The sequence below is a fragment of the Theobroma cacao genome, chromosome 6 (assembly GCF_053813885.1).
Source record: "Theobroma cacao isolate CCN51 chromosome 6, ASM5381388v1, whole genome shotgun sequence".
In the NCBI taxonomy this organism is placed as follows: Eukaryota; Viridiplantae; Streptophyta; class Magnoliopsida; order Malvales; family Malvaceae; genus Theobroma; species Theobroma cacao.
This window is the reverse complement of record NC_142644.1, coordinates 7,520,762-7,546,222: the sequence shown is the minus strand read 5'-3', so window position 1 is coordinate 7,546,222 and position 25,461 is coordinate 7,520,762. Positions and strand designations below refer to the sequence as shown.

The following is a 25,461-nucleotide window of genomic DNA, read 5'->3' as shown; positions in this document are numbered from 1 at the left end:
TTGAGAATTGATAGCTTTTGTCTAAACAACTGATATATTGAATTCTCCCAATAGAAGAAGTAATTTTGCTATTCTTTTAAATAAAACTGACCTAGAGAGTAAAATCTTGATGGGGTCTGACTTTGTATGAGCTTGTGAGCCAAGAAATAATGTTGAAGCTTCTAAGTTGCATACACCAAAGTAAGACAATACTTCTCCATAGGGGGATAATTCAACTCACTTGGAAAACATCTTCTATGTATTGCACCATTAGCTTCAATTTTTTTTGAAAAATATTTGCCAATAAGGATGATGTGATCTCTAAAATGTTGGCCAAGGCCTCTAAAATAGTTGCATTCATGTTTTGGCTTTGGAAAGGCCAAAATTCACCTTCTATGCTATACATATGCTCCAAAAGCTCCAAGTGTTGCGACAAGACTAGATTGCCATGAAAGTCTTTAAATGAATGTCAGAAGTATCATTATTTCTCTACATCTATCATTAGGGGAGGATGACTCATGGTGAGTAGCAAAAGGAAACAAAACAATACTTGAGTTATACTTGATAGCTTCGGGAGAAAAAAAAGGGCATTTCAAGTAGTATTCTCAATAATTCCAAGAGAAGAAGAAACATTGCGAGTCTTATTCTAAATACTTACAAGAGAAGAAGCAACATTTCAAGTATTATGCTGAATACCTTTAAGAGAAGAAGAAGGATTGCAAGTAATATTCTAAATACTTCTAGAAAAAGAAAAAGCATTACGAGTAGTATTCTGAATACCTCCAAGAAACAATGAAGCATTATAAGTAATATTTTGAATACATCCAAAAAAAAAAAATTTGTGAGTAGCCCTAAGGGTAGCACCAATGATTGTTCTATCTCTAGTCCATCCTGTTTTACTTGTTGCAACACGTCTTTCTCTTTTTATAAAAAAAAACCCTTTGCACACAACTTCGGATATTTTGAGCCAACTATCAAAACTGGTCCATGAGGAAGATTTTGGCTTTGTTTCTTCCTTTAAAATTTATTTCTTTCACATCTTTTAACCTTTAACAATTTGATATATGTGACTGTGATTTATATTAGCTTACAAAACAAACCTAGCAATAGCAGAAAATGTTGAAATTCATCCTAAAGAAGTGGGAAAAGGAAAATGAGAACAGAAGAAATTAAGAAAAGAGTATTTTCCCACTAATTCAATTACAGCAAAAGAACAAATCCCAACTTTTTAAATACATTAATTTTCTTGAATTTTTGTACAGATTTACCAAATATCGGGCTAGACCAAAGATATTTACTTATTTATTGTCATTGGCTCCCCCCCCGCCCCCCCTCAAGTGACTATTGGCCTTTCTACCTTTATTCTTTCCCTTGTAGCATCTCTGCTGTTGCTTCAAATATTTTGAACCTCAATCCATGACTTTCCTACTTTTGAATGCTCCTTCTTCAAACCCAATATCTCTAGGTCTAAGACTCTCCTCTTCTCTGAAACCCAGAAGAGCCTCATCAGCTTCGGCTCCCAAAACAATTCCAGCAACAGACTTAGTCATAGACTTTGGCAAACACAAAGGCAAGATGCTAGGCACCCTCCCTTCAAACTATCTCAAATGGGTGTCCAAAAACCTGCGTGTCCGTCACTTTGAACACTGGGCAAACCTGGCTGACCAAGTGCTTCAAGACCCTGTTTACCAGGACAGAATAGAGTGGGAGTTTGCTGAGAATGTTTTGCATGGAAACAATGCAAAAGTAACAACAAATGACTCTTTCTTGTCAGGTAACCAGAGCGCAGTGTCTATGTTGTTAGAGATAAGTGAAAGATTCGGTTGGGATAATGAAGATAAGGCTGGCTGGAGGAAGGTTAACTTCGAGCTTCTTGGGACTAGTAAAGGTGGCAGGATACCGAGAGTTGCGGATATGAACGATGGTGAAAGCAAGAGTGGAAGAGAGGAAAAAGAAGTGAAACCTGAAGATGGGGTTTTCGGAGAGAAGAGGAGGGAGAGGAGGGAGAGAGTGAGGTTGAAGAGAGAAGTGAAGTTGGGGATTAAGCAGAAGAGTGGGGGTAGTTTCGGACATGGGGTTGATGGTGGTGTCAGGTTGGACAGGAGTCAAGGGTCTGATAAAGATCGGACGGTGAAGATTTACAACCCATTTCCTGGTCGTGAATCTCTCTTGAACAAGCTACTTAACAACCGTAGAAGATTTTTGTAGTGTCTCCTTCGGAATGTATTTTAACAGTTGAAAATACTGTCCATGTTTTTTTACAATGTATGTGGATATTACTCAAAGTTCTTGGCGATTGGTGATTCTGGTGATCTATGACATATCCTTTTTCAGCAATTCCGAGGAGATCCCAGTCTCGGGATGGTAAAGTTGTATCAATTTATTAGAAGGAAATATAGGAATTCAAAGATAGTTTAATTACAGTGGCTGAACAAATTGGCATCACAGAGTTATGGTGTTGACCCCCTCCCTCTTCTCCTCCTCTTTCCTAACAATCTGCTACACAGGTCTTAAGCTTTCGAACTGAAATTTAGACAACATTTTACTTTTTGTTTTCTACAGTTTTCTTCATTTTAACGAAATTTCTTACAACTTCTTTGCAGCAAATGTCAATGACAGAAAAAGAAAAGATAAAAGGAGAAAGAAAAAAACTCTACAATAATTGGTAGCCGCCAATCCAGTTCATGAAACACTACAGCAACATGGCTCTTCTCAAGATCCAACTTTGTTCCTGATGATGCCCCTGTAAGTCTGTAACATCCCTGTTTAACTGAAGGATAAATTAGCATTAAGCATCCACAAGTCAGGAGCAGACAGACTTTGCATATCCACAAACCATTCTCTGTTTTGGGTTAAGATATGGTCATCTTGCAGCACCAACTTACCATCTTAAGTTGATACTTCGATTCTCCAAGCATCACCCGATGGAGGAAAACATGGCCGTTAGAAGGTCACCAGTTGAATTTCTTAAACAACCTGGTCAAAAACATTTAGAATGCTAGAACTTTGTTGCTGTATCATGGTTACACCTCAATTTGTGGCAGTACCATATTTTCTCTGGGCTATAATTTATGCCTGGAGTTGCTTTGCTTGGAATTCCTACTTATGTCCTGTTTGCACAGACAAGAAAATATCAGCTGTTATCCTAAAAATCAAGATAAACCAAAGCTATTGCATATAAATAAGTAATTATCCTCTATTATCATGCTTCAGTTAATTGCAATTAAAAGCAAGTAATATCAGACAGATTTATAGTAGGGTAAAATACACCTAAGTCCTTTAAGATATTGCCCCGATTCAGCTCAAGTCAATTGGTTTTCAAAATGGACACCTCATCTTAAAATAATATTCTTCACAAGTTTCATAAGTCCTGTGATTAAGCCACCATTTGACTTTCCGTTAATTAACTCACGTGGGTATCCCGTGATACCCATTTTACCCTTCATGTAGAAATATAAGAAAGAAAGACTCAGCTGATGACTTAGACAGAACGAAAACAATCTAACAGAGAGAGAAATCACTTGTTTAGCATCATCCAAAAGCAAAATGTGGGGGTCCTTCAGAATTGCTCTTGTTATTGCCACACTCTGCTTTTGTCTACCAGACTTCAATTATTGAATGGGGAAGTAGCATTAGCCCATTGAGCGTAAGATAATAGCTCTGAAGCTCAGCCAAGGTGAGTTTAGTCGATGTGAGTTAGGGGACTCGTTCAATGAAAAGCATATCCCTTCTTTCTTATTGGTGAGAACACCTATTTGGGGTCAACCCAAGAAAGGTAAGGTTGAATAGAATAAAATACAGGCATTTCAATACTCAACTGATCAGTCCCTCTTCATTCCCATTTCTGGAGCAGAAGAAAAGCAATGGACAAGACACACATAGGCTGATGGAAGCTATGGACTTGGGAAGCAGTTCGAAAGCCATATAAAGGTGGTAAGCGGACATCTTTGGGCTGAGTTAAATAAATCCCACACAAGTGATTACCCAGAATGGATAGCTTACTACAATTACACATGGTTGAGTTATGGTATGTGTCCCCCTACATATGGAGTTCGAAGTTCAAAAGTAAATGCACAATTCAAATATAATTACAAAAGTTGAGATATAAAATAAGAAATAACCATGTGGATGAGAAATTAACACCTGAGGTAATTCATCAATGAACTTAGCAGCATTTGCATGTTCAGCTGCAGCTTTTATCTCTTCGGTGATTTTTGGGTGTAGAGTGGATGAAAAAAATGGAGCAATCTGGAAACAAGAAAAATCCAACACAAATGAGCTTGGGCTTTTGGGTTTAGGATGGATGGAGACAATGAAGATGAAGATTGACAGGTGAATGACTCGTCTAATCTGTCTTCAAAGAAGGATTTTTGGTGTTTTAGAGTCATAGGTAGTTTAGTAATTTTTCAACATCCGCTAACACCATTTGGTGTTTTAGGGTGGGGTGTCCATTTTGAAAACTAATGGACTTGTGTTGAATTAGGGCAATACCTTAAAGATTTGGGTGTATTTTACCCATTCATATAATGTCAATGGAAATTTTTTTTTGTATTAGCAAAAAGAGTGAGGGGGGAGCTACAACTTGATGCACTAACTATTCTCCTCCCATTTGTCTAGTCAAGGAAGATACTATGTTTGCTAAAATGTTCAAAACAATCAAGGTTATGTGGTGATTAAGGTACTTCAGGCATATTATTTGTGACAGCCAAAACCAATGGCATAGCATGGTGTCAAGAAATAACATAGCGTCAAACCTAACCTAGAAAGTTGTGGGAAAATCATTGTTAAATTTTGACAAATTATATTTAGAGATAAGATATAAAGATGGTCTAAATTAACAGCAAAAATGACATTGATGTTTTTCTGTCTTCTAATGCAATGAGATTGATAGGATCTTTTTCCTCAAATTCTGGTTTGATCCCTTTATTTTATTTATATCCTATCTCCCTATGACTGCCCTCTTTCCTAAGCAACATTATGAGTCTTAATATGAATACTAATTCTGACGATCTTGCTATTTGAAGATGTTCTATGTAATGATTCTCACATCATTCAATTCAACGATGAGCAAAATAAAATGTTTATCATTAATAAATTGCCTGAACTTTAAATCAATGGAATACAAAGATGTAATTTTATCACTTCTTACCACATTATTGAAGATTTGATGACATCCCCAGCCTTGACTTTATTTAACTATGAGCTTGGTGCGTGTCAAAGATATTCCACCAACAAGACAAGCTAAGTCTGTAAAAACGAATGCCATGAATGATTACGACAACAGTAAGAGGGAGGAAATACAGCTAAAATCCATAACAAAAATAAAAACAGTAAATTAGAAATTAGTTTATTCATTACAAAATAGAAATATGTGTATAATCCCTAGACCAGTCATTTGACCACTAACCCAGATGGCACATAGTTTAAGACAAGAAAACATTGAAACCAAATGGGAACTTATATAGCATATAAGAAAGCAAGAATTTGATGCACATTTGACATCTCAGGGAAATATACACACAAGACATCAATTTTACAAATATATTAAACAGAAACAATATAAATAAACACATATAGAACCCCTCATATCATCCAGTTTCAGTAAGGAAACATGTAATAAACCTACAATTTGACTTTCATCATGAACTACAGTTAATGCATACGAAAGGTCTAAAATCAGCAACCAACCTGTCTGATTGAATGGGCTAGTTAGACCCACATGCAACCAAAGTTAATCATAGATTTACAACAGCCGATCACTGTGTTCACTTAAGCCATCAACTTAAGATAGAATAGCCAAATTGAAGGCCTTTGCTCTCAATCATCATAGCTCATTTCCCCAAGATAAAAGAATCTCCTTGCCTGCAGATATTTTCCATAGATAAATCAACCTCTCTTATATGCTCACACATGCAAAGAGTTATCAATATGCATAACTAAATGCATAATACACATCTAAATTACTTAATACTTGTTTGAGAAGAAAAAATCGATGAATAAAACTATAGTTTGTTAAATACCAGGATGATGTGCAGCATCAGAAGGACATTAGTCAACCGAATTGATGTCCTTTGAATAGAATGACAATAAACAAAACCAATACTCCAACTTTTCTAACCATCAACATAAATTTAAGTGTCTAGAAAAGTTCTTGTAATTTGTAAATAATGCTGCATCTCCTACATGAACAACATAATAAGATAGTTTGACCCTTTCAATGTAGCTGCAAAAGCACCACTTTCTTCTCTGTAGAGCTCAGAAGGCTGTATGCCGGATCCTTTACTGCACTTCTTTTGTCCATTAATTTACGTGTCTCCCAAGCATTTTCCCATGCACCAGCTCCTGCATATATTCCAGCTAAGGCAATGTAGTTAACTGACTTCTCTGGATCCATATTAAAAAGGTGTGCTGCTGCTGCTTCTCCTATAGACATGTTGCCATAGATGTTACTAGCCCCAAGAAGGGCACCCCAAAGTGATGTTGTAGGCTCAATATTCATCTCTTGTATCAGATTATAAGCAGCTTCTAACTGCCCTCCACGTGCAAGGAGATCAACCATACAGGAAAGATGCTCAGCTCGGGGTAATATCTTGTATTTGCTAATCATTGCATTAAATAATTCTAAACCTTCATTAACCAACCCAGTATGGCTACAAGCAAAGAGAAGGGACAAAAAAGTTACATCATTTGGCTTCAACCCTTCATGCTCCATTTTCTCATATAATGCAATTGCCTCATGACCATATCCATGCCTTCCATACCCAGCAATAAGTGATGTCCACGAAATCACATTTCTCTCATCCATTTCATTAAATACCTTGTTAGCATCTTTTATTTGTCCAGATTTTGCATACATATCAATTAGAGCATTGCCCATTGCCAAATCACTACTTGGTTGACATTTCAAAGAAAAAGCATGGATCTGTCTTCCCAAGCTCAGTTCTGCTACATTAGCACATATGTTAAGAATAGAGCACAATATCATATTATCCATTCCCATTTGCGTTGAGTTTATTTCTTTAAAGAGATCCAAGGGATCCCTATTGTGCTTGCCCTGACGTGCAAAGCTAGCGATCAAGGCCGTGCAAGATATAATGTCTTTCTTTGGCATATTCCTATATAACTTAGAAGCACACTGTAGATTTCCACATTTAGAATAAGCATCAATTAGTGATCCAGCCAACAAATTACACGATTCAAACCCCAGTAGGGTGATCAGTCCATGTACTTGGCTGACCTTCATGAGGCCACCCTCCCCAAAGGAGACTCTTAAAACACTACCAAAGGTAAAGCAATCAGGGATCTTTCCTGTTGAAGCAGAGTGTTTCAGATAATTTCAGACTGTTTTTTTTTTTCTAATGTTAATTGAAAGTGAAAACAGAGTATGCAACAAAGAGATGCCAAAACCAGATGATGTCATAAAGGCAATTGATAAACTGTCAATAATGACAAGAATATTCTAATGGAGAGAACAAGATTTACTAGTTACTAAATATGGATGGGAAGTTTCAGATTTATCTTTAATGACCAAGTGTTCCTATTGATCTAAGCCTGGATTAGTTTATATATCACAGTTATTTCTCTCTATTAAATTTAGAGTAAATTATATTTTTGGATCATCTAATATTTTGAGACCTTTCATTTTCATCACCAAACTTTGAAAAGAATATTTTGGTCACCAATTTTATAAGTATTATTGTTTTGGTCACTCAATTAATAAAATATAACAGACCTCCCAGCTGACATTCCACATCACCATATCTTATCTAGGTGACATATCCAAGTCAGCTACTATACAACATGGTAATATAATTTTTTTTCTTAAAAAAATAATTCCATATTTTTGAAAGTCCATTTAAAAGAAATTATTACCACGTGAACTTAGCTACATGGATATGCCACTAGCTAAGGTATGGTAACATGAAATGCCAAGTGGAAAGTCTATTATCTTTAATAGTTGAGGGACCAAAACAATAACACTTATAAATGCTGGTGATCAAAATATTACTTTTTAATGTTTGATGGCCAAAACAAAAATTTTCAAAAGTTCAGTGACCCAAAAAGTAATCTACTCTTGCATTATATGCCCCACAGCTTTTTCTTGTAAATCAATAGTACTTAATATCAGAATGTGTTATGCATCAAAGTTAACATTACAATAATAAAAGAATTTAATTAAACAAAAACATAATAATTGCTACAAAGCAAGTACATTTTGCTGTCATAAAACTAAAACTAAGGCTAAATACTCATTTGAAGATCTAATAATTGTTAAATTTTTCATAGCAAAATTTAACCTATTATTTTGATCAAATTAAGTTGCAACCTTTTGCATCTATCCATTTAAAGAAAATTGATGATGAAAGTTAGTAAATTACCATCAAAAGAATTAATAGATTCAAATTTGTATTTGTTAACTTTTGTCATAATTTTATTTAAATGGATAAAATCTAAAAAATTACATCTTAATTCGAACAAAATAATAAGTTAAAATCCTGAAATAAAGAAATTAATCAATGTTATATCTTAAAATGTGCGTTTAAAACAAGTTATGAAAGCAAACCTTCTCTCATCATTTCTCGGAACAATTGAAATGCATCATCAGGGAATCCTTGAAGAGCAAATCCACCAATCATCACATTCCAGGAAACCAAATCCCTTTCTCCCATTCTATAAAACAACCGACTAGCATCCTCCATGTTTCCACACTTTGCGTGCAAATCAAGTAACCCACTCTGAACAAACAGGTTCATGACAAACCTCCCTTTCTCAACACACCCTTGAATTTGCAACCCTCTTTCCAAACACCTCAAACCAGTACAAGCTTTCAGTGCACTCCCATAACTGAACTGATTACCCTTAAAACCCGCTTTTCGCATCTCCGAAAATACCAACAAGGCATTCTCAAAGAACCCATTCTGGGAATACCCTGAAATCACAGCCGTCCATGACACAATAGTTCTTTCACTCATTTTATCAAACACTTTCTTTGCAGCAATCATGTCACCAATTTTGGCATAAGAAATAATTAATTTAGTAGCTAAATGGACATTAGAAATATACCCATTTGTTATAATTTGGCTGTGAACTAGAAGGGCTTGCCTTTTGGCTTTAGAATTGATGCAAAGCTGCAAAATTCTCATGTAAAAGGAAGAATCCAATTGAACCAATTTGGAATCTTGTTGAATTTCACCTCCATTGCACAAAGATTTCGTGCCTCTGAGTTGTGTTCGGTTAAGAAAGTTGATGGCTTTAGCTGTTTTTATACGGACAACATTCATGGTTTTTTTCTGGTATTCTCAGATGAACAGAGAACTAGAAAATCACCATGCTGGTGAGGAAAGCAACGTTCAATCACAAAAAAGAAGAAAAAAAAAAAAAAGGAAAGCAACGTTAACCTACTCTCTCTTCTTACACGACGTCGCTTCTTGTCAAAACAGTTCTTTTTAAATTCTTTTTAAACTCTTTTTAATTTGCTTTTATATTCTCATTGCCGTCTTGGGACAGTAATAATAAAGGCCTCAAACGATCACGTCATACATTTTTCTTATTTCAGCTCAGGTACTTTCCCTCTCTCTCTCTCTTCAAAGCTCAACCTTCTCAGCTGAAGACTGAAAAGAAATAGGGGAAAACCAAAAAAACCCAGGTGATATTTTGTTTTCATTTCTCATGCAATTCTTCTGTCTAATTTTTTGCACTATTTTAAGTTTGGGTCAATCATCTTCCTACTGAATGGTACTAGTTACTTGATGCACTGAACACCCCACTATACGTCTATTTTCTTCATCAGTTTATGATTATGTGTTTATGGGTGGGCTTAAAGTGTAATATGTGGTTGTGGGGCTAAATTTGGATAGTTAATAATCTAATAAATGGTGGGTTTTTATCATAATTCAGCCCGGTTGTTAGAAAGGCTTTTCTGGGCTTCGTTTTCTGAGCAAGCTGTCTTCATTTTCATGACCTTCGTGCCAGTTTCTTTCTTAATATTTTGATTTTTCTTGCCATTAACATGTTCTGTAATGTGATGGACTGATTTTGTTCTGTTTTGAATGTTTATTTGACATAGTTTGTCATCAAGATTATTTCTTTGTATTCAATTTCCACCAATCCTCCTTTTTGGACATCTTGAATTTGTCTTTTTTTCTTTCTTTTTTTGTTCTTTTACAGAAAGACAGCTTCAATTTGATTGCTCTGTTTACTGTAAACAATCCAATTGATGCAATTTCTTAGTGAAGAAAGAAAAAATTATCTAATGTTTCCTTACAGTCATCATGCTCTCCCTAGGCTGTTTTCTACCCTAAATTAATGGGGATTATGAATCCTGTATTCTTCAAGCACATACTATTTTGATTTTTATGTCATTGTCCTAACCAGAATGCTTTCAGCTTGAATGTATTGACTTGTCATATTTTAATCAATTTATTACGTCTCCATCTTCCTGAAATGGATTCATTTCTGGTTCAATTTATTCATATATACCTATTAGTACCATGTTGCTTCTGTCTTAGTCACTCCATGTTTCATATGGTGAAAGGAAGTTGCTTCCCAATTTAGTTGTTTTGCTGTAGAATGTTTATGAAATTGACACCAATGTGGTTTCTTTTTCATTGCTTTATTGTCACACCCATCATGTATTGAATTCTGATATTCTTGTCAATTATTCATTCAAATGCTACGAGAAATATAATGGACACATCAAATTTGCATGGAATAACTAGACTTAACTTAGGCAGCATGCTTGTTGACTAGTTTGGTCAAATAAACTCTGATGAGTGGAGCTATTTTCAGTATAATGGAGTAGGTTATTTTAAGATCTCCTGATTAGAGAAGTTGGTTGAGAATCTGCGGCACTTGTATCTTAGTGCTTCCTACCCTGTTGCTTGAGGGATTTTTTTTTTTAAACTATTGGGCCCTGGTATAGATTTTTTAAATAGGCAGTTAGGATGCAAAATATTGTAGTCAAGCTTTTGATTGCTTATGGTAGATGATTTATACCATAATAACTTTGAATGCATTTTTAGCCTAAAGGTCTTTCTTTCTCTTTTTTCCTTTTCTTTTACTGGGGGTTTTTAAAGCTCTCATCATCTAATCTTATTATTGCTAGTTTTGGAGGAATTTTTATGTATTCTTTCTCTAATCTTTAATCTGATTACCTTCTTTTATCTTTTTTCCGTTATATGCTGAAAATATTAACATGATTTTATTAAAATTAAAATGGAGCCTCTACTTTCTATGGTATCAAAATCTTATATTGTCATCTTGACCATTATCCTGTCTTGAGAATACTATTTTTCTGCCTTCCACGATTTGAGCATAAATTTTGTCTAGGACTTTCAACATGAAGAATATTCCATTTCATTTGCTGTCCATTTTCCTACCTTTTCTTTTGACAAAAATTAATCTCCTAGAGTTGGCTTTTGCTTTGCAGAACTGTAATGTCAGATAATAGGGATAATGACACTTCAACATCGGTTGGTAATTCATTTGGAAAGCTTCCTGATCATCTCCTAATTGAAATTTTCATCAGAGTACCAGTTTCAGAGTGGGCAGAATTATCTTGTGTTAAAAAACAGTGGGCCAACTTGTTTCGTGGAGAGTGCTTGTGGCAAGCTGCTCTAATGAGAACATTTCCTTCGGCCAGCCAAGTTAAAAGGTGGCCTGGACCTATTCCTCAAGGACTAAGCAAAAGGTTGAATGGACTAGCAATGTTCATGCTTCATATTTTTTTCCTCTCTCCTCCCGCCACCCTTTTCCTCTTCCCTCATGACTTTCCCTCCTCCCCCTCTCCCCCCCTTTTTCCTCTGGGCTAAGTTTAGTGATTCCTTTCTTTCCTGTACTACATATAAGGAAATTGTTCACTGAAATTTAATTTTTCCTAATTTTTCTTTTATACTTAACAAATCTTAGTGGGTTGTGCAAATTGCTGTAGGACAACTGGCTTCTTAAAGATATAATATTTCTTCCGTTTAACTTTGAGATTTAGAATTACCTGTCATTTATACCTACTTTCTATTCCTTGAAGCCTTTCATAAAGCTCTGTTTGTCTCTTCAAGTGATAGAATTCATAACAATTTAAAGCAATTAAAAATCTGGAGTATTCTTCCTTTTTTAACCCAGGAACACAGCAGCCATACTTATCCTTTAGCCTATGTTTTGCTAATGATTTCAGAAAGATGAAGTCAGTGCTATCACTTGTAGCAAGTGAGATCCTAAAGAAAATACCTACCGAGCAGACTACATCATTATTGAATTTGATTTTCTTTGAGTAACTGCTATCTTCATTCTTCTTTTCTGTTTAAGGTAGAATCTAAGCAAACAATATTAATCAGCTTTTGGACATCACAAAATCAGTTTTTGAAGTCTCATCACAATATAATTAACTGTTTCTTAAGTAGTTCAAAAAATTTTCCTTCTAGCCCTTTTTGTTAAGCTTGACTTGATTATAACAGTGTTGCCTAATATTTCAGGAGATTTGCTGCTTTATATGTTAGTAAACACATCTTTGCTCTAGAAAATGAGATAGATGAGATTGTGGGCCATACATATTTATTTTTGAAAGAGCAGCTTGAACTTTCAACTATGCCACCTCCCTCTGGGGTACTTCATGGAACCATAATTGGTGTGGCTTCTATCCTTTTCTGGTTCTTGTGCCTACAAATTTTTTAATGTTTCATAAGTTGATATGTGATTCCTTATATAAAGGTGGAAGGTTTTATGGATTTCTTTCCTATTGATGTTTCATGGGCATCTATGTTAAATGTATGCTTCTGTTATTGGAATGCTTCATTCTTCTATAAATGCTTTAATATGTTTTATTCTCTGTACCATTTTAATTTTTAAGAAGCAATTGTTCTTACTAAAGGTTGTATGATAATAATAAATTAGCATGACTTATTGCTGGATACTTGTTTCGTGCATGATCCCTTTCCTTTTCATGGTAAGCAAAATGTTGTATTATGTATTCATGATAAATGCATCTTGAATGTCAATCTCTCATGTAATGTCAGTGAGTTTTGATTGGGTAAATTAAAAGGATTTCTGCTTAAAATCAAGTACAGCATTCCGTTTGTAGTGTCTGCTTATCCATCTTTAGATACTGCATTTGAGATTTAGACTGCTCTAATCTTTTGCATCTTATCTCGTCATGTAGTACCAGTATCTTCTTTCTGGAATGACAAAAACATGAGTCCATCACTAGCTTCTGTTTTTCTTTGTTTTAGCAGATCAATTTATTGCTTGTGGGAAGTCAAGAGACACAGCCCACGAGCTTGCTTCACAGATTTGGCTGGCAGTTCTTGACAATTTGGAGGAAAATCAGCACACATTTCTTTCACTTAAGCACCTTGCTCTGGAGGGGGATGTAAGTTGTCGTATAGGGCCCATTTTTGTATAAATGTGTGTATATGATATTTGTATGTGTGTGTGTGTACATGAACATGTGGCAAACAAGAAGTTGCACATGGAACAACAAAAAAGATAAGACTGACCTGTTCATGGCACCAAACTTGCAAAATGGAAATGATATAGGGTGGTGTAGGAGGGGGACAAGGAGGAGTTTGATGATGATATAGTGTCTGCAATCGGGTTTAAAAGTTCTTTTGACAATAACAGTCTGTTTGAAATCTCATCTGCTTCCAAATATTAAAAAAATGACATGCCGTTGTACTATTTTTTTCTGATTCCTCTTTCATTTTCTGCAGGTTTTTCTTCCATACCCATACTCTAGATCAATTAAAGTCCAATGGAAGGTGTTTGAGAAGCTTTTCACTGATTTCCGTGACTGCCTCAACCGTGCAGATTACTATGACGTGCTGGCAATGGCAAAGAACAAGTTTCAACCAATACCGTCTGCATGGTTAGGTTACTAGTGTTTCAAAAGTATGCGGTGGGTCAATTTATCCAGAAAAGGAGAAAGAGTATATCCTGGATTAGGCAAACCAATTTGTGCATACGAACACAAAAGTATTGACCTCCAGCCCTGCTGCATTACTTGGTAGCATCATTGGGTAAAAGATGTCATTGCCCTGTTCCATAAACAAGTGTACATTGTGTTCTATGAATCAACAATTGTTAGAAAGTGTTGAATACCACAAACTTATGTAAACTCCCTTACCGGTTAGTTTATATTTTTCAAATAAATAAAAAATAAAAAAGAAGTAATTCTTAGACTCACAGTTGCACATGGTACAGAACACATTTGCATGTCATATTGTGAGGACATATCACATGGAATTTTCAGTAAGGATTACTTCTGTAGTTCTTCTGCATGTAATTATCAGTAGAGCCATCCTACTTATAACAAGTATTAGATTTTATTCTCTTGTAGCTACACGCATATTTAACAAGATAGTCATGATTTAGGATTTTCCTGAGACGCAGATTTTCTGGCAAATTGTTTGGCAACTCTATCTCAGCAAGTAAATTCATCGAAGCTAAGCTACACCGTTAAAATGCAAATTCAATTACGATAAGTTTACGAGCAAGCATGGATGTCGATTCATTTATTTTATAATCAAGTTCGAATAGGGTTTGGATAGAAAAACAATAATAAAACTATTATTTATCACAGATTCGATAGACAGTCTTAGGATATCTATTATTTAAAGTCAATTATAAATACTTAATTTTTAGTTACATATATAATTTTTTATTTATAAATTTTTTATAATCAATGTACTATTTATTAAAAATTATTAATTATTTTAAATATAATTTTGAACTTATTTTTTTATAAATTAACTTTAATTTATTAATTAAAATTTTATTAATAATATACATAAAATTTGATTTTAAATTTATTTCAATCCAATTCGGTTGTACGGACTGAAAGGAAATGAGGAAATCAACATGATGACGTGTTAATTTAACAATAATCTCTTTTTTTATTTGATGCGTGGATAGAGAATAACGCAGGAGCATAGAAGGATAAAATTGACTAAAAATAATAATTTTGGGATATTGTTGTAAATTAGAAGAGCAGTTTTGTGTACTTTTCGCCTTTTTTATAAAAGAAAAATCAAACAAACAAAATTGTAAATGAAAGAAAGATCAAATAAAAAAAATGGAAGTGTTTGGACCCTGGGGTTGACCATTTCCTATTAGCATGTGTATTTCCTTCTTCCTTTTCCATTCCCATTAGCATGTGCTTCATCAAATTCCAAATCTCTTCTTCTTTTTCTTCTTGGCTGCCTTAAACTCGTTTGATTTCAATCCCAAGGCCAAGCCAACTCTTATCAGACACAAAAATCAAATCAACCGGACCAAGAGGTGTGCCGGTGCCGGCATCCTGGTTCTGGCTTCTCCCTTCTGCGGCAACTTGCTTTTTTTTTTTTTTCTTTCTTCCGACTTTCATCTTAATTTTCCATTGAAATTACGCCGAAATCTTCATCGTTGGATTTTTATTTTTATAATTATTCTTCAACCAAATCTGAGTGATCTCCTAAGCTTTTCTTTTTATTTTTTTTTTCAATTTTCTAATAGATCATTCCTTGGAAATTTATAAATTCTCTACTTTTTCTTCTCTATGTCAACATTTAGAAGTGTAGAAGTTTTCATTTATAATTTATTAATCCATCCATATTGGTTTCAATTTTCGGTTTGTATTTGTGTGATTGATGGTGTTAATTTTTATTAAGAGAAGTATTCAGCTTTTGGTTCATTTGGATTAGCTTAGGTACTGTTTGGTTGTAACTTTTACGATGACGTACTTTTTAGAAAAAAAAAAAAAAGCTTTTGGATATGAAAGTTCGATGATAATTTTGAAGAATTTAACGTTAAAAGTGCTTTTTTTAAAAAAAAAATTTATTTTACTTTTGTATAGAACAATTATGTTGGGTTTAGCGGTGTAGTTTAGACTCTTATTCATTTCTAATCAATCAATTATGGTTTTGCTTTCTATCCTTTTGCTTTTGCTTTTTTTCGGAACTTAAGCTGTTAATTAATGGCTGCAGGGTTGAGGTCAGTGGGCTGTATTCCTCAATGCTTTAGAGCAAAAAAAGTTAGTCATTGGATCCTTTTGTTTGCCAACTGCTATGGAATCAGCTGCTTTAAACTTAGTTAATGCCACTTTAAATTGGGTCACTTTGGCTTTGGATGCCCCTTCTGCACGAGCTGTAGTGTTTGGAGTCCACATAGGAGGTACCTTCACAAAAATCTTAATTACATGATTCTATCTTGTCTCCTATCCATGCTTTACGTGTTTATCATGAACTTTTTCAAGTTTGTTTATAGGGCATTTGTTTGTGGAGGTGCTTCTTTTGGTGGTCATTCTTTTTCTGCTTTCCCAGAAAAGTTACAAGCCTCCTAAGCGACCGTTAACAAAGAAGGTGTGCTGCAATTCTACTTTTAAATTTTGATTTTCCCCTTGGGTAGATACTACTTCATGTTTATGTGGTTGGGATCACAGTTCTGTGAATCTATTAATGTGATATGTGTATTCAATATTTCATAGCTAGGATTTGGCTGATCATGTTATTTGGACCAGAATGTTTAATGATTAAAAGAATTTTCTTTCATGATTGTAGTCTGATTTGTGCTGCCATATTTGAAGCCTTACTACCATTGAAAATTGTTTGACAGCTTTTCAATTCATGTCCTTTTTCAACTCCATTTGATGAAGGACTATATCTTTGAAAGGTCCAACAATAGTACGCCATTCTTTACTCCTTTTACATGTGTAATCTGCATCCTAGCTTCACCTCTTTTTATTCTTTTTACCCGAATCAAATTGTTCTTACATTCTGCAATGAATTTTATTAAGTAAAAAAGTTTCAAGTTCGCATGTGCACATCATCATTGGATTGTCTCTAGGTAGCCATATACACTTGTACCTTTATGTTTAAGCATAAAATTTTCTGCTGAAGGGTTTGGTGATGTGTGTTGGATCAAGTCCCTTGGTGTTCTAACAATTGATATGTTTTTACTATTAGACTAACTTATCTAAATGGTGCATCTGTGTCAGATTGTAATCTTATTCTGTTCTATGATTGATATGCTTTTAGTTTCATGCTTGTATATTGTAGTTTTCCTTATTATTCTTTTTGATGTCGACGCTTTTGCGTTAGCCTAACATTCTGAGAAGTCTCCCAAATGTCTGTAGGAAATAGATGAGCTATGTGATGAATGGGTTCCAGAATCTCTTATTCCTCCTATTACTGAAGAGATGCAGAGTGAACCCCCAGTGTTGGAAAGGTGAATATAATTGTTATCTTTACATATTTTGAATTGCATTTGACTCTTGAAAAATTTTGGTTCTACTTACATTTATTCCTTTCCTCCTCCATTTTGAAGATTTGGGAGATATGCGTTTTGTCCAAGTATTATTTCCATGTTTTTTCTCTCCCAAACTGAATGGATTTTGTTTCCAAATAATGTATGCATTTTTTTTTCTTTTTTACGTCATTTAATCTCTTCCCCAATTTTGTTTTCATTTGGAATCATAATTATGAATTATTCCTGTATGTTATTTTTATTGGTGTATGCCTTTGCATGGGAACTTTATAGAATTTTGGTAACTACTCATGAATTGTTATATTAGTTAAAATACTCAAAGTGAATTTTTTCCAAAGGTGTCCTAGCTTATGAGTCTATCTTTATGCAGTGCTGCAGGGCCTCATACGATAATCAATGGCAAAGAAGTTGTGAACTTTGCTTCTGCAAATTATCTTGGATTTATAGGGCATGAAAAGTTACTTGTGAGGAATCTGTCGCTATTATATATTTATTCTTCTATTTTGTTAGCAGATTAAGGACCAGGGAATAAATTACAAAAACCCTATATCAAGATAGCATAATGACAATCCTCTCCAAATTTACCTCAAAACATACACTCTCCCACTTGATGTTTCCTAAGAATATACATTTACCTTGTCTAAAATTTGTTTATGAAGGGTGTTGAATATTATTAAAAAAGCTGGCTTCTCAAAGTAGAAGTGTATATTTTTAAAAACTTGGTGGAAGTTATAACCAGACTATGTTTTCAAGGGGACTTTTGTAACTAAGATATGAAAATATGAATTAATAAAATGTGTTATTTCAGGAATCATGTACCTCTGCATTGGAGAAATATGGTGTTGGTTCTTGTGGTCCTCGTGGATTCTATGGAACAATTGGTAAGCATCAATACTGAAGCAACTTTAAATTTTGTACTTTGGAGGTCTCTTCCTAAACTTCTATAAGAACAAGATTCAGATTGTGACAACCTTCTGTTGTTCAGATGTCCACCTTGATTGCGAGGCCAGAATAGCAAAGTTTTTGGGAACGCCTGATTCCATCCTCTATTCTTATGGGCTTTCCACCATGTTCAGTGCAATCCCTTGTTTTTGTAAAAAGGGTGACATAATAGTTGTGTAAGTAAAATACTTTTACTGCTTTAATTGGTTAAATATGTGACTATTAGCCAGAATTTGATATGGTAAGCTGTGGAATGGATAACTTGTGAAATTGATTGATTTACTCTTTCTTTCTCCTTATTTTGTTATGCTCTTGCTATCCCTCTCTCAATTTTTGCATTGTGAGATAGAATTGATTGCTGAATGCACCTGAAATTCCCAAGCATGGCAATAGACATTTGTTTCTTTCTTGTATCCTACTGGAGCTTCTTTTACTGAATTAACAACTGGATTGACTCATTGCTAGATGGTTTCACAACCCAGATTATAATATGTTTTGCAATGGGCTGCTATAAGTGATGCCCAGCTGTTTACAGAATTGTTAAAACTAAACTAATCAATTATTGTATGGTTTAGAATTATAAAACAAATTAATTAAATTATGTGTATGAATAATGCTAAGAGAGTGGATCATTTTTTGCTTTACTATTCGGTATTGAGGGAGTTGTGGTGGTAGCATCTTCTTTTTCTGGTGTGTCCTATCTAATTCCTGGTAGACTGCATTGTTGTAATCTTGGAAGGGAAATTTGGAGGAATCCATATGAAGATTGTTTAATTCCCTTTGTTTGATTTGTGTATTTGGGCAGAATGGAACAGCTGCAATTTTAAAGGGATAAAGCTTGTATTCAGAGGCCCAAATTGCCTATTGAGTTGTTCCAGTTTTTCATTTTTCTTGTTTATTTTCTGATCTTTGTTCGATTGTATATGCACATGTATGATCTTTCCAGTCCTTGTGTCCTGTTCTATCATTCCTTGCTTATCTTAGCATAAGTTTGTGTCTTTGCTTTCAATACCTTTTTAGAATCTTTTAGGTGTAGATTTATATCTCATTATCATATATATTATGTTTGTGTTTGGTTATCCAGCGATGAGGGAGTACACTGGGGTATACAAAATGGCCTCTACCTTTCTAGAAGCACCATTGTTTATTTCAAACACAATGATATGGAATCTCTAGAAAAAACTCTTGAGAAAATTACCGCAGAGAATCAGCGGGCTAAGAAATTGCGGCGCTACATTGTGGTTGAAGCTGTGTATCAGGTATGTTATGTCAGATGTACATATAAGCTTTAACAATTTGTATCTTTGGTGTGCCCCCATTGTCCATAAATGGCCATATCTCTAGGATTTGAATGATAAATTACTGCACAAGAGTCATTGGTATAAATAAGTCTAGTGGTATTTTGCTGAAAATTTGCACTCAAGTTCCTCATTAGTTTATGATAATGCCATTTGGCTTTTAAAATGTGTTTTCAGTGTTGGCATTAGATTATTTTTAAAATGTTTCAGACAAGAAAAATGCATAGGGTTAGTTCATAAAGTTAACATTTTGTGGGTATTGCATGTCATTTCAGTGGACTTTGTGATCCATTAATTCTTGTCTGCACCATGCTCATCTTTTGTTGGTATATCAAATTAGGAACAAAGTAGGATGAATGAGTGCTAGAGAGTGCAGCCATAAATTATTAATTATGTGAAGAACATAATGTTTTTTTTTTTTTTTTTTTGAACACCAGAAGCCAACATGACCTTTCAGAAACGAAAAATTTCAGAGTCAAATAAAAAGAAATATACCTATCACTGCTTAACAAACTTGCCTAGGCCTAGATTCTTGCAAAATGCAAATCATTATTTGATTGCCCTAGTGAATCATTCACACCATATAGTCATCTTTACTTTTTCTTTTTCATCTTCTTTTTTTTTTTTTTTTGGTAAATATACCTTAAAAGGGCCATGTCCCAACTTTTTGAAGTTTTTTATATGTTGATATGTTTTTGGAGCATCCAAGATTTGGATCATGTTAAGAGTAGTTATCTTTAGAAGTTTGAGTAAGTTGATGAATAGAAGACTAGTTAGACAGATTTCATGGATGGGGAATATAAAAAAGTGACAGAAATATTGTTGGAGGGGGCTTCTTTATAGAATCTTCAATGCTCTTCAGATTCCAATCATATGGGATAAGAGCAAGACCAAGGTTGAATTTATTATTAGCTTTCAGTGAGCAGTGAATAAGATGATTCAGTGTTCCTTTTTCTTTTCTTCAGTTGAGCTTTCATTTTTTTTTCTTTGTGCATGCATGCACACCACATGTACATGCATTTATCATACGTCTATGTACTCCTTAGGAAGCTTCTTCTTCCCTGTTGAGGATTACTTGAGCTGTCAAATCTTGTTGAGGATTACTTAAGCTGTCAAATTCTGCAATTTTGATGTCATGGAAACTGAGGTTCCATGCCCAAGATGTTTCACCTGAAGTGCATGTGTAACATCATGTTTCATTTTTGTAGTCATTAACTATTTTCTCACTATTCGAAGCTCCCTAATTGCGTAGCCAATAAATAGTCGTGACCTGTTTTGCTGTTGCAATGGTGTACTTTTATATGTGTTTAGTTGGATATTTTCCTTATACGGAATTGCTATAAAGCGGTAATCTTCAATCTATGGAAGTTTCAGTGTTCATTTTCCTTTTCTTAACTGGAACTGTCCATTTTTGTATTTTTCTGCATGCATACATGTACATGCATTTATCATATGTATATGTATTCCTTAGGAAGCTTCTTTTCCTCTATTGAGGAATGAGGTGTACTAAGCTGTCAAACTCTGCAACTGTGATGTTATGGAATTGAGGTTCTATATGAAAGATATTTCTCTTGAAGTGCATGTCAGAATGTCATGTTTCATTTTTGTTGTCATAAAACAATTTTTTCACTATTTGAAGTTTACTAATTGCATAATCAATCAATAGTAATGACCTGTTTATTGTTGCAATGGCTTGCTTTCATATGTGCTTGGTTATTTTCCTTTAATCGAATTGCTGAAAAGTAGCAATCTTCAATCTACTAAAGCACTTAACACTTACAAGGTCCAAGAGCAGTTATAGATTTTGTTAATCATCCCATCTGTGGTACTTTCCTTGATGTGCGTTTGTTTTCTCACACCCATCTCAAAGCAGAGTTTGTAAAAAGACTTTGGTACATATGAAGAGACTTGGAACCATCCTTGCAAGGCTCCTTTTGTGGAAAAAATCATGAGGCCCAATGGGTCAAAGTGGGTGATACCTTGTAGTGGTTGGTTCAGGTCATTTGATTGTTTCTTTCTTTCCTGAATTTAAAGTTCACGTACTGGATCTAACCCTTTGATTGTTAAATATGTAGAATTCTGGTCAAATAGCTCCTTTGGACAAGATCATCAGGCTGAAAGAGAAGTATCGCTTCCGTGTTTTATTGGATGAGAGTAATTCATTTGGTGTACTTGGCCGTACAGGAAGGGGTCTCACTGAATACTGTGGGGTTCCGGTGTGTTTATAAAGTTTTTTTTTTTTTGGTGTGTTCATAAAGTTTGTTACACTCTTATTGTTGCTTTGATTATGTTAGTGATTAATGGTTGCGCATATTGCAGATTGAGAAGATAGACATTGTTACTGCTGCTATGGGGCATGCATTGGCGACAGAAGGAGGATTCTGCACTGGAAGTGCTAGAGTCATTGATCACCAAGTTAGTACACTTTACACTATGACCTTCTTGTATTACTGAATAGTGGAAGTTCTGCCTAGTCTTACCCTTTATTACCATTATTTTAACAGATAGCCTTCCTAGTTCACTTTTAAAAGGCTAATGTTATTCTGATCTGTGGCAGCGGTTGAGCAGTTCTGGGTATGTCTTCTCTGCATCTTTGCCCCCATATTTGGCTAGTGCTGCGATTACTGCTATTGATGTATTAGAACAAAATCCTGAGTTGACATCAAAGCTGAAGGAAAACGTTGCCATTTTATGGAAAGGTTGGTTTGAGCATGCATTTAACTTTTCTGTACGGTCTTAGGGATTGAATTCAAAGTCCTTTGTTTCTGTGATAATACACATGTTCAGAGTTCAAGTAATCTCTGATATAGGCCTAGCTCTAGGTCTGCTAAGAGCTAATTTAAAACAAAATCAGACAAAAGAAAATACTTGGAGATTTGGAGCAAAATCCAAAGTCCTGGTGCTATTAGGAAGCTGAATAGAATAGAATCTGTTTTTTATACTTGTTTAGGGCTTGACATGTGCCTGCTTATTTGAGAATTAGGACAATTAAAGTACATTAAAAAGGTGTGAGTGCTCTAAGGTCCGTGAGCAACCAAATAAGAGTAGTGGAACCTAAGTTTGATTGGTGTTGAAATGTTAGTTTGGAGTACCTAGGAATTGTAATCATATCAGCCTAGCAACGCAGAATATGAAGTTACTTGAGTTACAGAAAAGTTCTTTTTTTTTTTTGGTCAAGAGTTGCAGAAAAGTTTTAAGACCATTTAAAGTATGCAAATCAAACCTTAAACTGTTGATTATTTGATCTAAAAGTCTCACAACACTTGAAAAAGAATTTAACTTGTGTAGTTGATTATTTGACCTAAAAATGTCAGTGTCAAACTAGGCCACCTCCCTTCCACCCCACCCTAAGCCGTACACATATTATAGTGGGGAAAAGAGAATAGGGTACATTGGATACAAGGTTGTGAGTGTTTTCTCAACATTGAAATCTCCATTTTCTAAGATACATATGGAGCTTATTCAGCACCGTGGTGAGTAGAAGTTGATATTTTTTCATTAACCTATGTAACATGCCAACATCGGATCAGAAAGCACCTTGATGACTTACATGGTGTCTTTGTTAAAAAAATGTCCTCATTTTTCTTTTCCTTGCAAAAACAAACATTTTCATATGAGACACCCTGATATTTTCTTATTAACTTATAAAACATCAGAAAGCGCCTCGGTTATTTACTTCATTGTATATTCATTTAAAATTGTTTAGTTTTTAAAAATCAAACGTTTTGTAGTACAAGCCTTCGTTTGGTGGTAGAGAATAGCTGAGAGTGCAAACAACTGTTTGGTGATTATTGTGTAACTGACACAAACCATTCCCGGCTCTGAACTTCTTGTGAAATACAGGCCTGTCAGATATCCTGGGACTTTCGGTAGCAAGCAATCCAGAATCACCCATTGTTTTCCTTCGACTTGAAAAATCAACAGGTTCGGTGAAAAGTGACCTCCAGCTGCTTGAAGAGATTGCCGATCATGTAAGTTCACAGTTCTTTTGCTCCATCTTAGTAGAGTCCTGTGATTGGTGGATGCCTGAATCGAGTTTTATCTGCTGATTTTAAACATTTGCAGGCCTTGAAAGAAGATTCTATATTTGTAGTGGTTTCAAAAAGATCAACGCTTGATAAATGCCCCCTGCCTGTGGGAATTCGACTGTTTGTTTCTGCCGCCCACATAGAATCTGACCTGCTCAAGGCATGTGCCTCATTGAAGAGAGTTGCAGCTGAGGTGCTGAGCTTGCGGGATCGTAGATGATTGATGCGCATGTAAAAATCAGACTTTTTGTTTTTAACTGCTTTGGAAGATTTTCTCATGAAATTGTCTTTATTTTTTCTTAGAAATTTCCATTCACAAGTAAATTATTTTCATATGTAACGACAATTAATTTCATTGTTCATTCTACTTTTATTATTTAAAATTTTGTGATCCTTTCTACCTATTTTAGTTGTTATAGTGTTAATGGTATTCTAATGTCTCAAAAAAAAAGGGTAAAATTAGTAGTCTAATCTCTCAGCTTTATTTTTATTTGGCAAAATGTTTTAAAATTTTTTTGACTTATTTAAAAACTTAAAATAAATTTTTATTTTTTTATTATGTTCAATCAAATTTTGTATTTTTTTAATCAAATAGATTTTTATGATTAACTATTATTAGTTAAAATGTTATTAACTTTTTGAATAAATAAAAGATAAAGTGAAGATATGGAAAAGTCTCATTAAATATTTGTTATTGCACATAAGTACTTTTTTTTAAAAAAGCCTTCAATTTATAATTTCAACTAAAAGATTATTAACCCTTTTGGTGCCCCTAGCTCAATTTCCAATTACCAACAATCTTTCCAGGAGAAATATTGAAGAAATTTTATCTGCATTCATTATTTGCGAGAAACATGCTGCGTCTGATGACCTACTGTAGGATTGGAAAGCAATTATGGTTAACGTTTCAATATTTCATCCAATTTTCATTTTGGATGTTAAATAACTTATTGTATAAACCAAGGTCAAGGTTTTGTAGAGTGCATCTTTGACTGGGTGTAGATACTTGATTTGGTTAGCGTATTATTAGTTTTTTAATAATTGTTTTATAAAATGAGAACAAGCATGTAACAGCTACGTCACGTAAAAAGCAGTGAAAATAACACAAAATAAGTGACAGAGTTCATGAATTATTTTCATTTTGGAGATCTTCTAGAAAGCTTGGCTTGACAACTTACGTATAGAGGTAATTAAAGAGTCATCCTCTTAACCTTTTTTTGAAATACATTTATTTTACATTTTTCCTTTTTATTAAGAAAACACATGACACATTCTTAGATGTCATTGAGCTCCACTATATCATTAAACCAAAATATCCTTCCACTATCCAATACACAAGTAACGAGCTAACGTGCTATCCCCATAAAGAACGTGTTCTTCCCATCATAAATAGGTTCTCTCATAAAGAACGTGTTTTACCTAAATATACTCTTCTATTTCATAAGCACTTTTTACTAACCGCTCTTAAAGAATGTTCTTATTTGGTATATATATAAGAACTTGACAATTCAAGAGGGACATTAGACAAATTGAGGAAATTGTGAGAAAAAGGATCTCGTGATAAGGTGATTTCAGAAATAATCACCCATATAAAGTTATTTGTTTCTAGCAAAAAAAAGCATGAGTAGACCAAAATGCCCTTAACAACATCGTTTCAAATAAATGCTCAGCTGTTTGAGCAATCTCCCTCCCGGTAGAGAGAAAATAGAAAAAAATAAAAATAAATGCTCAGCTGTTTGAGCTCGGTCATCTTTCTCTCTCAACTCTCTAAATTGTCTCAACTTTGGCAAGTCTCTGTTGAGCACCATCATCGTTAGCTCTCTCAGATCTCTGAACTGTATGAGTTCTGTCAACTCTCTATTGAGCACCATCGTCATCGGGTTGTGGTCTATCTCTCAGCATCTGGCTATATTGTTGTAGATTAACAAACCCTATAGCAGAGATGACATCAAGGTACCTATTATTGGGTTTATTACTACAACACA

General features: G+C 34.4%; 4 protein-coding genes across 13 annotated transcripts; 3 read left to right on the top strand and 1 right to left on the bottom strand.

The window, feature by feature from the left end:
- Positions 1-1,319: 1,319 nt before the first annotated feature.
- LOC18595591 (golgin family A protein) lies at positions 1,320-2,426 on the top strand. Its single transcript, XM_018123570.2, has one exon. It carries the CDS (start codon positions 1,396-1,398, stop codon positions 2,185-2,187), a length of 792 nt encoding a protein of 263 aa, XP_017979059.2. The 5' UTR covers positions 1,320-1,395; the 3' UTR covers positions 2,188-2,426.
- Positions 2,427-2,495: 69 nt separating this feature from the next.
- LOC18595590 (pentatricopeptide repeat-containing protein At3g20730-like) lies at positions 2,496-9,432 on the bottom strand. Of its 6 annotated transcripts, none has more exons than XM_018123568.2 (6): positions 8,543-9,432; positions 6,000-7,287; positions 5,668-5,841; positions 5,129-5,226; positions 4,123-4,227; positions 2,496-3,089 (listed from the first exon to the last, which is right to left on the bottom strand). In XM_018123568.2, the coding sequence occupies exons 1-2, from the start codon at positions 9,258-9,260 to the stop codon at positions 6,194-6,196; spliced, it is 1,812 nt and encodes a 603-aa protein (XP_017979057.2). In that variant the 5' UTR covers positions 9,261-9,432; the 3' UTR covers positions 2,496-3,089; positions 4,123-4,227; positions 5,129-5,226; positions 5,668-5,841; positions 6,000-6,193. The 6 variants fall into 6 exon arrangements, with proteins under 6 accessions (XP_017979057.2, XP_088663383.1, XP_088663385.1 ...); XM_088807257.1 differs by having other exon boundaries at positions 5,129-5,220; XM_088807259.1 differs by lacking the exon at positions 4,123-4,227 and having other exon boundaries at positions 8,543-8,908; positions 9,043-9,179.
- Positions 9,433-9,464: 32 nt separating this feature from the next.
- Positions 9,465-14,147, top strand: LOC18595589 (lipid-binding serum glycoprotein family protein). Of its 2 annotated transcripts, none has more exons than XM_007023613.3 (5): positions 9,465-9,625; positions 11,408-11,668; positions 12,447-12,598; positions 13,203-13,339; positions 13,680-14,147. In XM_007023613.3, the coding sequence occupies exons 2-5, from the start codon at positions 11,415-11,417 to the stop codon at positions 13,845-13,847; spliced, it is 711 nt and encodes a 236-aa protein (XP_007023675.1). In that variant the 5' UTR covers positions 9,465-9,625; positions 11,408-11,414; the 3' UTR covers positions 13,848-14,147. The 2 variants fall into 2 exon arrangements, with proteins under 2 accessions (XP_007023675.1, XP_017979058.1); XM_018123569.2 differs by having other exon boundaries at positions 13,200-13,339.
- Positions 14,148-15,022: 875 nt separating this feature from the next.
- LCB1 (long-chain base1) lies at positions 15,023-23,880 on the top strand. Of its 4 annotated transcripts, none has more exons than XM_007023610.3 (13): positions 15,023-15,268; positions 15,930-16,116; positions 16,210-16,304; positions 17,078-17,169; positions 17,579-17,672; positions 18,017-18,089; positions 18,194-18,326; positions 19,235-19,409; positions 21,524-21,664; positions 21,768-21,863; positions 22,006-22,147; positions 23,292-23,419; positions 23,514-23,880. In XM_007023610.3, exons 2-13 carry the CDS (start codon positions 16,011-16,013, stop codon positions 23,694-23,696), a joined length of 1,458 nt encoding a protein of 485 aa, XP_007023672.3. In that variant the 5' UTR covers positions 15,023-15,268; positions 15,930-16,010; the 3' UTR covers positions 23,697-23,880. The 4 variants fall into 4 exon arrangements, with proteins under 4 accessions (XP_007023672.3, XP_088663672.1, XP_088663671.1 ...); XM_088807546.1 differs by having other exon boundaries at positions 15,061-15,084; XM_088807545.1 differs by having other exon boundaries at positions 15,067-15,265; positions 15,928-16,116.
- Positions 23,881-25,461: the final 1,581 nt, after the last annotated feature.